Here is an 11,185-nt window from a genome sequence, read left to right as displayed (position 1 = left end):
CTAGGGTTGGAAGGGCCAGTTCTATCACCTCGAAGTAAGCTGTGAGCCAGGAGAGCAGCTTAATGGTGGTTAGTTCTCTTTAGAATGTGGTCTTACTGCTTTTTGATTCCCTAATTGGATCTAAGCACCAGTTTGGGGACAAACAGAAAAACCTCACTCAGACGCATACTATGGAGTACAAAACCATCCCTCAGGCCCCCATTCCCTCATACACACATGCTCGGAGGACCAGGAGCACAGGCAAAGTCTGAAATAGCTCACCAAGCCACAACCTCCTGCCACTGGATCTGCCTGTTGCTCCTCCACTCAGGCCTGCTGGAGTGACCTGAGGAGCACTCTGATGGCCAAGGAGTCCCAGGACTGGAGCAGAAACATCTGCACGCCTGGCAGCAGGCTAGTTTTGTCCACCCTTTTCTCTTCCCTTGAGACTTTGAAATGTATTTATGGCTGGGGGAAAAAATACCCTGGAAAGTTAACCACTTGGAAGCCATTATCATTAGAATCTTTTTTTTCAAGCCAAATTTAATCCAATAATGTGAGATCTAGACATAAGGCATGGCCCTTTCCCCCCAAATCCCCATGTGGATTCTGCTGTTAGGTGGCTGGCTACAAAGCCATACCAGCTTGTGTTCTGCGTGCCTCACAGTTTGTAGTGAAACAGCTTCTCGTCTTACCACCTCCTCTTCAGATTCCTGACACTAGTTCTTGGGAATTATCCAAGGGCTGCCTCTTCTAAAATTTAAAATCTCAACAAGACATTACCTGCTGAACTTAAAGAGATTCTTGTTCGTACCAAATCATTGTCCTTAAACCATTAATGGTCTCTTTTCTTCAGATGAAGTTTTTGTTGGGAGGTACCTTGGTCCCCAATGGGAATTTAACTCATGGTGGAGCCTACCATTAGCACTCCTGTCCCCCAGCCCCACGCCAAGATGTTTTTGTGCCTTATACGCCCACCTGGAACTGATGAATACGTTACCTTACATAGTGTAAAGAAAAAAAAAAATGTTTGCAGGTGTGATTAGATTATGGATCTTGAGATGGGTAAATTATGCTGTGTTACTTAAGTAGACCCAAGGTAATCACCAGGGTCTTTGTAATGGAAAGAAGGCGGGGCAGGACGGTCAAAGATGAAGATGCCAAGTGGGGCTATGAGCCAAGGAATTCAGACAGCCTCTAGAAACTGGAAAAGTCAAGGGAATAAAGTCTTCCCTAGAGCCTCAGAAGGAATTCAGCTCCATCTACAGGACTGTAAGAACATAAATTTATGTTGTTTTAAGCCACTAAATTTGTGGTAGTTAGAGCAGCAATAGGAAACTAATATAGCCGTTTGAACAAACTGAGCCCTTATTAAAGAATCTTAGTGTGAACACAGTGTAGGCTTCCAAGGTGGGGGCCCTCCATGTTCCATCAGTTATGTCACAGCCAAGATTGCTTAGGCTTCTTACATTTTGCCTTACTCATGGAATCCTTATTGTCTATGGCTTTGTGATCTCACTTAAGGAATATCTTCAGCCTGTCTAGGGTCAAGTCTCCTTTCCCTATGGTCCAGGGGATGGAATGTCCTGATTTACCACACCCAAGTCAGGCAATCTCTAGTATCCGGGAGTGGGCTCATCCCTTCAAATTACACTGGACAAGAATAAAGAAAGGATATTCTGTCAAAGGAAAATTAGAGTAATATGATTAGAAAAGGGAAGACTAGATGCCAGGCAGGCATAAAACACAGACGTTTATTGTGGAGGCCAAGGGAATTAAGAGGAGATGTTTTGGAAGTGGTTTTATTAGATGTTAAAGCAACCTTGTATTATAAAAAATTCTAATTTTCAGCCCCAATATAGTAAGATGCCTTTTATTAAATTGCTTTATATCATTTGGTCAGATTACAGGATTTTAAGATTCTTGCAGGTAAATTTGATGCATGTATCTGGGTTCCTTTATCTGTAAGGGAGAACAGATTCCCCATAATGCCTAGGAGCAGGGCCCCTTGATGTCACCGAAAAATTTAACAAAGTCACCTTATCTAATAGTTACCCTTTCCAGCTTCAAGGGAGCAAATCACACAAATGATGCCCGGGAATAAATTTAGAGATCCCATTCTCAGAGAGTGGCTATTAAAAGGCTTCAGTAAAGAAAAGTTCAAACATATGCAGATCAAGGAAAAGAAAATTACTCAAATGGAAGGTCTGAGATGTGAGAACATACGATGCATAAATAGAGTGGTAAATATGTGGGTATAACTAGGCAAAAATCTATTGAATAAAACTATTAATAATATACAGATTGTACATTTTAAAAAGAGAGACCCAAAATACTGGATAACAATGGCATGTATACTGGGTGGATGACGGTCAGAGTCAAAGTGATCTTTATGATCACTTTTCTGATTTATAAGGAAATTAAAATTATTAACTTTTGAGATGGTATAGTATTTGTGCTAATACAGTTAGGGTAAGTGATGAAAAATAGACATAAAGACAGTAGCTTATGAGCAGTTGTAGTCTCATAAGTTAAAACCCAAGAATAACAGAAACAAAAGACAAACCTCAATTAATTAAAGTCTTTTACAAGAAAAGGAAAAAAACATAAAATGAGAGGACAAATAGTACAAAATAACAGTAGAATTAATCCAAATATAACAGTAATCACAAGAAATGAAATCCTTCAGTTAAATGACAAAGATGGAAAAGAAAATAAAATGTAGCTATATGAGATGCAACTAAAACATAAGAATATGTAAATATTATAATTCAAAGAGGAAAAAGCATATATTAGGCAAAAGCTAAAGAAATGTGGTATAGCTGTATTAATAAAAGACAAAATAGAAAAGGCAAAAAAAGTGGATCAACATATAATGATAAAAGTTATGAATGACCAGAAAAATATGACAATTATAAATTTGCTTATACCCAATAACAGCAAAAATTAAACTACAAGGGAAAATCAACAAATCCATCACATTTAGAATTGAGTGACAACAAAATATTGTGTGTCAAAACTTGTGGTATATTGCTAAAGGGATGGATGCTTCAGGGAACTATCTATCCTTAGATACTTCATTAGAAAAGAAGAAATGCTCAAAATTAATGACCAAAGCATAGAATTTGAGAATTTAGAAAAAGTTACAACAGATAAGACTTAAAAAAAAAAAGTAGAGGAAAGGAAATCATAAACAAGAAGCAGAAATTAATGAGGTAAAAGCAATCATACAATAGAAAGTGTTGACCAAGACATTCTCTGAACAGTTGAATGAAACTGACAAGCCGCTACTGATATTAACCAATTAAAAAAAAAAAAAAAAAGCAGGAAGCCTGGCTGGCCCAGCTGGAAGAGCATGTGACTCTTGATCTTGAGGTTGTGAGTTCAAACCCCATGTTGGCTTTAGCAATTACTTACAAATAAAATCTTAAAAAAAAAAAAAAAAAGAGCAGACACAAATTACCTTATAAGGAAGAAAGTGAATACTTTAAATATGAATGCAACAGATTAAAAAAAGAAGAGGTTATTATGGACACATTTATGCCAATAAATCTGAAAACTTAAAAATATGCAAAAATTCCTGAAAATTGTAACTTGAAAAAATGGACTCAAAAAGATAGGGAGGTTATTTCTAGGTGGCACAGGACAGAGAGGCCAATGGCCTACAGAGCAACATGTCTAGGTTTTAACATGACGGCTGTGGCACATTCCTCACCCATGATTCTCCATCTGTGAGGAGGACACACTGCAGTGGTAGGAAACAGAAAGAGAATGTGAAAGACTACTATGAGAAATGGATGGACGAGCAGGCTCAGAGCCTGATCAACAAAATGAGTCCTGCTTTTCAATAAGGAAATCTACCTCCTTCTCCATTTGTTGTTTCTCCTCCTGCAGGGACAATGATCCTACCACCCCCAGTCTTCTGGGTCCTCCTCACCCTGGTATGACGTCACCACCCTATATGGGGACCCTCTCATGATGCCAATGATGGGTCCTCCTCCTCCTGGGGTGATGCCAGTGGGACCTGCTCCTGGAATGAGCCTGCCTACGGGAGGCCACATGTCAATGATAAAACCTTCCACCTGTAGCCTTATGGTGTCCACTTAAGTAGTGGGACAAAAAAAAAAAAAAGTAATTTTCATTTGTATTGTGAAATGTGGAAATAAAATTGCCAAATCATTTCATTAAAAAAAAGCAAAGACATGGAAAACAAATTGTTTATGAATAATACTACATGAATTAAATATTTCTTTATTGCAGAAACTTAGCAAACTAGGAATAAAAAGAAATTTCTTTACCCCAGTAAATAATCTATGAAAAAAACCTAAAGGAAACGTAACACTGAATGATGACTTGTGCAACCATTCCCTCTAATATCAGGATTAAGGCCAGGGTGCCTGCTAGCAACACTTCCTTTCTGCATTGAACTGCATATCTTGACCAGTGCAGCATATCAAGAAAAAGGGGTGAGGGAAGGTAGAAGAATCAAAAAAGAATAAACAAAGCTGTCATTATCTATAGATGGTATATTTCCCTATTTGGAAAACACTAGAGAACCAAAATCATTTGAGTTTTAGCAAGCTGTCTGGATACAAAAATCATCACCCTAAAGACAATTACATTTGCATACCTCAGCAATAGTCAGTTAGAAAATGGAATTAAAAAAAAATTTTTATTTATTTTAGAAAGCAAGCAAGCATGCATGAGCAGGAGAGGGACACAGGGGGAGGGAGAGAGAGAGAATATAAAGCAGATTCTGCTGAGTGCGGAGCATGACATGGGGCTCAGTCTCACAACCTTGAAATCATTGCCTGAGCCCAAACCAAGAGTTGGATACCTAACTAACTGAGCTACCTGGGTGCCCCTGGAAAATGTAGTTTTTAAAAGATGCCATTTTTGAATGAGATAGATCAAGGGGGTTAGGAATACACTTATCATGATGAGCACTGAGTAACATATAGAATTATTGAACCATATATTGTATACCTGAAACTAGTAAAATACCATATGTTAATTATACTTCAATTTAAAAAATGCCATTTCAAATAACAAAATAGAGCACCTAGGAATAAAACTATCAAAAATTGTGCATATCCATTGTAAAACTTTATTGAAAGACATTGAAGATGACCTAGTTAAATGGAGATATGTACTATAATTATGATTACTTACATTCAATATTGAAAATATACTGATTTTCTTCAAACCAACCCACAGATTCAATAAAATTCCAGTAGGATTTTTTTTGTGGAACTTGATATATTGATTCTAAAATTATATGAAAATTTATATGGAAGAGTCAAGAGCTAATAATAGCTCTCACTCTTGAAGGAGAACCAAATATTAAAAAAAAATCAATTCAAGACAGATAGAGACTTAAATGTGAAAGGAATAAAACCATAAAACTTAGAAGCCAATATATATATGAAAATATCTTTATGACGTTAGGATAGGGAAGAATTTCTTAAGACACACAAAAAAGTAGAAAGTATAATGATAAATACTAATATGTTTCACTACATTATATTTAAGAACTTACGTTTTCAAAAAAGCATTAATCAGATAAAAACTCAAGCTTCGAATTAGGAGAAGATATTTGCCAAGCCTATAATAAAAAAGAATTAGTAATTGGAAAGTATAAAGAACTCCTAAATATCATAAGAAAAAGACAAACAACTCAATTGAAAATTGGACAAAGGGCATGATTTAGGCATTTCCTAGAAGAGAGAACACAAATGATTCATAAAAATGTGAAAAGATGCCTCATTTTTAATCAGGGTAAGACAAAACCACAATGAGATAGCATTTCATACTCACTAAACTGGCAAAATTATTAGGCCAAGTGATGGTGAGGTTATGGAACAATGTGTCCCTGGTTAATGTGAAACCTGGTATGACCACTCTCCTTTACTCAGTGAAGTTCAACAACATGGCCCAGCCATTTCACTTCTGGATATAAACATTAGAAAAATATTTCTTACACGTGCACCTGCCAGCAAGTACAGAATGCTCATAGCAACACTGGTCCTAAAGGTAGGAAACTAGAAAAAATCCGTATACCCACCCCTGATAAAATGGATAAACCAGCTGAAGTATATTTATGCAATGAAACAGCCATAAAAATGAATTCATCCTGGCTGGAATCATCATCAAAGGTAAATCTCAAAAACATGAGGCTACCACATAAGACTGTGACTGCAGGCTGTGGCAATGGGTTCAGAAGGCACGGCAATCTAGTCTATGCTCCATGTGCCAAGCTGTACACACTGGCACAGGGAAGCCTGTCCCTGAAGGGAGGGGGAGGGTCTTTTTAATTTTTTTAACTGCACAAAGACCTACAGGTTAGCTCTGGTCCTACAAAATCACAAGGTTGAATAGAAAGACAAACAACAAAAGTACATATATTCTGTATTATATTTCTACATAGTGTGAAACCAGGTAAAAGTAAACAATAATGCTTCATATATATGTGGTAAAACTATATAGAAAAACAAGAGAGTAATTAACACAACATTCAGAATAGTGATTACTTCTTGGGAAAAGGGAAGCATCCTGTTAGGAAGTGTTCATGATGGTTTGGACAGCTCTAAGGTACTAGAGAATATTCTACTTCTTTGGCTGAGTAGTGGGTACTCAAGTATCATGTTGTCATTCTTTACCCTTTACATGCCAGTTTTTAAAAAAAATACCCTCCTTATATACTCCATGTCATGATTTTAAATAAAAGGGACTCCACCCAAGAGTGCTGCCTGAGGAGAAGGGCTTACAGTAAAAGTTAGGACAGGGTAGATTGCCAAGGGGCTCAGAGCTGAGGGTCTGAGTCCTAAGTGGTCGCGGGAGGAGAGACCCTGACGGCCTCATGTGCGACGAGGTGGGAGGGCATCAGTAGGATGCTTCAAAAGTGTTTCATGAAAAAGCAAATTAAAACTACAGCAAGATACCACTATTAGAATGAAAACATGCTCATATAAAAATTTGTATACAAAGGCTCATAGTATTATTTGGTTATTTACAATAACCAAAAAATGTAAACAACCCCGATGTCCACTAGCTGATGAATGGGCAAATAAAACATAGTCTATCTCCAACTGGAATATTATTCAGCAATAAAGGGCTGATAAATGCTACAGCATGGATGAACCTTGAAAACATGCTCAGTGAAACAAACCAGTCACAAAAAAAACACAGATCGTGTGATTTCTTTTATATGAAGTGTCTAGAAAACGCAGATCTGTAGACAGAAAGTAGATGAGTGGTTTCCAGAGGGTAGAGGGAGCGTTTGTGTGGGAACGAAGAGAGACTGCTAATCGGTATAAGGTTTCATTTTAGGATGATGAAAATGTTCTAAAATTTATTGTGGTAATGGATATACATCTCTGTGAATCTATTCCAGGCCAGGGAATTGTAGGTTAAATGGTGAATTATATGGTCATGTAAATTATGCCGCAATAAAACTATAACAAAAAAAAAAAGAAAGGCTAAAATTTTTTAAGAATTGAAAATACCAACAATCGGTGAGAATACGGAGCAACTGGAAAATGTGTACATTGCTGGTGAGAAAGCAAAATAGTACAACCACCTGGGAAAACAGTATAGCAGCTTCTTGGAAAGTTAAACACACTCTGTGCTGTACGATTTAGCATTGCTATACCAAGGTATTTATTGAGGTTAAACGAAAACCTATGTTTACACACAAGTCTGCATACAAACATTTACGTGACTTAATTTTACTTGTCCCAAAGGGCAAACAACCCAAATTTCCCTCTGTGATGAAATGGAGAAACACATTGGTATATCCATAGGAACAGAACACTATGTGATAAAAGGAACCAGCAACTGATGCAGACAATGGCTGGATGAACTTCAAATGCATTGTGTTAAGTGACACAAACCAGACTCAAAAGGCTGCACGTTACGTGATTCCATTTACACGATAGGAAAGGCACAACTCTAGGGACAGAAAACAAACCAGAAGTAGCCAGGAATTAGGGACTGGGAAAGGTGCTGCATATAAGGGGGCAGGGGGCATTTATTGGTGTGGCGGACTGTTCTAGATCTTGACTGTGGTGGTGGTTACAGGACTGAATGGGTTCATCAAAACTCATAGAATACTGTATACAGTATATTATAAAGAATGAATTATGTTGTATCTTGGACTTTACCTTGATAAAAGAAAAATCCCCACCCCACCCCCACTCCCAAATGGTCCCATGAGAAAAAAAAACTCATGGACCAGAGGCCCTCATGCTAGATGAGAATTTATCAGTTACCTGAAGCTGTGCCTTTCTTACTTTAACCCCTCTGCCCCTAGGGGAAATGCGGTGGCTAGGGAGTAGAGATGAGCTGAAGAGTAAAAAAAGGAAGCTGAACTTGTCCCACCACCAGTCTCTCTCCCCCTACCACTATAGGATTGCAGCCTAAGACAGTGCCAGAACCAGGGAAGGGAGAAACTCTGGTGTATAAAAATTTGAAGTCTTCCCTTATTACATTGACCTGGACATTTGATTGCTAAAATGAAACTGTTCTTGTAACTGAGAGGCCAGAAATCTATAGGATTGACCTGAATTCAAACAAGGGCGTGGATAGAATCATACCACAGAGGAGACTGGAAGGAACAGGGGCAGAAAGAATCAAGTGACTTTACGAGCATCTCCCTGGGGCACCTGGTCTTACCACAAGTCATGCGTGCAGTCAGTATGCTAATTACAAAGGACTCTTATCTAATCCCTCCATGTGCTCAATAAGAGAGCTCCTTGTATCCAAATGAGTGAAATAGTATTATTATAGCTTAATAGAATCTAGAAAGTAGGACCTATTTCCTAATGATCCAGCACCAAGACATGTTTCCTGAAAAAGTGAACCGGGCCCACCGTACAAGCATGAGCAGCAGCAAGCACAAGTCTGTGATCTTAGAGGTATTCAGATACTACATATACCAAATGCTGTAAGATCCCCATTAGAAGGAATATTTGTCTGCCATGCACGTCACTGTAATCCCAGTGCCCAGAACAGTGCCTGTGACAGAGGAAGAAAACAGGTTTTGAATGGCTGCACGAACGGAACGCCAAGATGCAAATAGGAAAATGAAAAACAGGGATGGCTTCTCTTTCTCTGGGCTTGAGTTGCAAATTTTATTTAACTGCAGTCAGAATGATTTTACAGATCAGGGGTTTGGGCACCTATGATAGTGCATTGAGTCCCAGCTTAAGAATGGTAGTGACCATCACCTAAAGGCAGCTAATGGAAAGGGGATTGGCTGGGTGGTGATATGTAACGGTCGCTGGAAAGCTCTGTGTATGATACAGAATCTAAAAGAATATTTTGCTCAAATTCTCCATGGAGAATATTTTTATTTATTTATATTCTTCTTGCATACTCTAAAACGCACAGTGTGAATTTTTCTTTCTTCAGAAACAGTTGTGAGCCTGGTCAGTTCATTGGAGCTCTTAAGAAGGTCTTCGGAAACGTTGCCTTAGGTTTAAGCTAAGCGAGTCACAGAGATTGGTCATGAACTACTACAAAATTATAGGAGATCTAGTTACTATCCAACAGTTACTAGAAAAGCATTGAGAACACCAGACATATAGCCAGACAGAGAGCATAATAGAAGAGCAGATGTTATTGAAGTCATGGGATTTCCATATAGATGATTCTATGTACAGTATCAGAATTCTCTTACAGGCAGCAAACTTATGCTTCGATCATTATTTGAAGAGCACTCTAATATAAATACAAGTCTCACTAATTTTAATCTTTTTTCTTTGGCTCACAAATACACGAAAATACCATAAACAGTTTCCTGCATTGATATATAAATAAGATACATTACAAATGGGAAGAAAATACAAGACGTCTCTTTAGCATGGTAAATCTCTGAATATAAATAAGCAATTATCTCATTTACTACAATTTAAACACTTCATTGAAATCATTACATGTGTTCTTCCCCTACCCCCCAAAGGTCAGACAACAGAAATATACACAATCTACACAAATTAGTCCTTAAAAATACAACAACAGCACACCTGTAACAATGACTCGGCTATGATTTTCCCCAACCAGGATACTAATGGAGAGGGTGTGATTCTTGTCATCTACTGGTACTTTGTCTCATTCATCATCACCTCAGGTAGGAGAAACACTGATAACGAGGTCAACTCTCACCAACAGTATGTCCCTTGGTTCCTATGACACAACATCTTGAAAAACATCTTTCCTGGGATTCTTGGGCAAGCTGGTTTGCAGCATGTTTGGCCCATCGGTAACTGCTGAAGGGAAAGTTAATTCTCTGGGAGTGGGAGACATGCTGTGATCTGTCACAAGCCACACTCACGACACATACATATACATATATAGAGAGAGGTATATATAACTGTACATATATACTGTGTTTCTAGTGGGCAACTTTTTAAAAAGAACAGTATTTCCTATGAACTCTAACAAGCTTAAGTAAGTTTTAAACAATATTTTTCGAGATATTATGTTTTTCCCTCAGTGAAATATCCTATGTGGTTTAGCCATTTACAAAGGTGGTTCTAGAGAGCCAGAAGGAAAGGGAATGCCCATAAACTCGTGTTCGTGGAGGGCAGTTACAGATCCTGGCCCAGTCTTTCTATCTCCTCAATGAGGAAGTCAATATCAGACTGCGTTGCAGCTGGGTTCGAGATGACCATCCGGAAAAAGTTGGCCTTGTCCCCCTGAGGCTGATAGCCAACCATGGTCGTGCCAGACTCCATCATCAGTGCTTTGATTTTGGGAGCAACCTTGTGATGGAAAACACAAAACAAAACTCAAGACCAGTATTAACACCGCTCTCTTAAACAATGCGACCCACTTCTTAGTTGAAAAAATAGAGCCATTTGCTTTTCACCATCCGCTTCTTTACTGGCATAAAGGCAAACACTTTGTATCTGAGTCTCTTCAGTAGTTACTCTCCAATGACTGAGGCCACCTGATCATAAATTCCCTCAGAAACTACTGTGTGGCTGACTTTTGAAAGTCAGTCCTGGAACAATGATAAAATAAAAAAAAAACCAAAAAACTCTTATACACTGCAACACAAATTAAGGCTCCTGAACAATCCAGAGCCCAGGATCCACCTGGCACATAGACTATGGTCAATGAGTATTTGTTAGATGAATGAAATATTATAAAAATTCAATACAAATACCAACAATTACAAATACTATAATGGATGCAGAAATCA

The 11,185-nt window shown here is 38.1% G+C and overlaps 1 protein-coding gene across 1 annotated transcript in view; it reads right to left on the bottom strand.

The window, feature by feature from the left end:
- Positions 1–9,309: 9,309 nt before the first annotated feature.
- GAD1 (glutamate decarboxylase 1) overlaps positions 9,310–11,185 on the bottom strand; it is a 40,091-nt gene continuing 38,215 nt past the window's right edge. The window contains exon 17 of the mRNA XM_059394145.1: positions 9,310–10,742. Within this exon, the coding sequence (XP_059250128.1) occupies positions 10,569–10,742 (174 nt within the window). The 3' untranslated portion in view covers positions 9,310–10,568. The remainder of the gene's footprint in view (positions 10,743–11,185) is intronic.

The sequence above is a fragment of the Mustela nigripes genome, chromosome 3 (assembly GCF_022355385.1).
Source record: "Mustela nigripes isolate SB6536 chromosome 3, MUSNIG.SB6536, whole genome shotgun sequence".
Lineage (NCBI taxonomy): Eukaryota > Metazoa > Chordata > Mammalia > Carnivora > Mustelidae > Mustela > Mustela nigripes.
The sequence above is the reverse complement of the archived record's forward strand: the minus strand, read 5'-3'. Positions and strand labels throughout refer to the sequence as shown.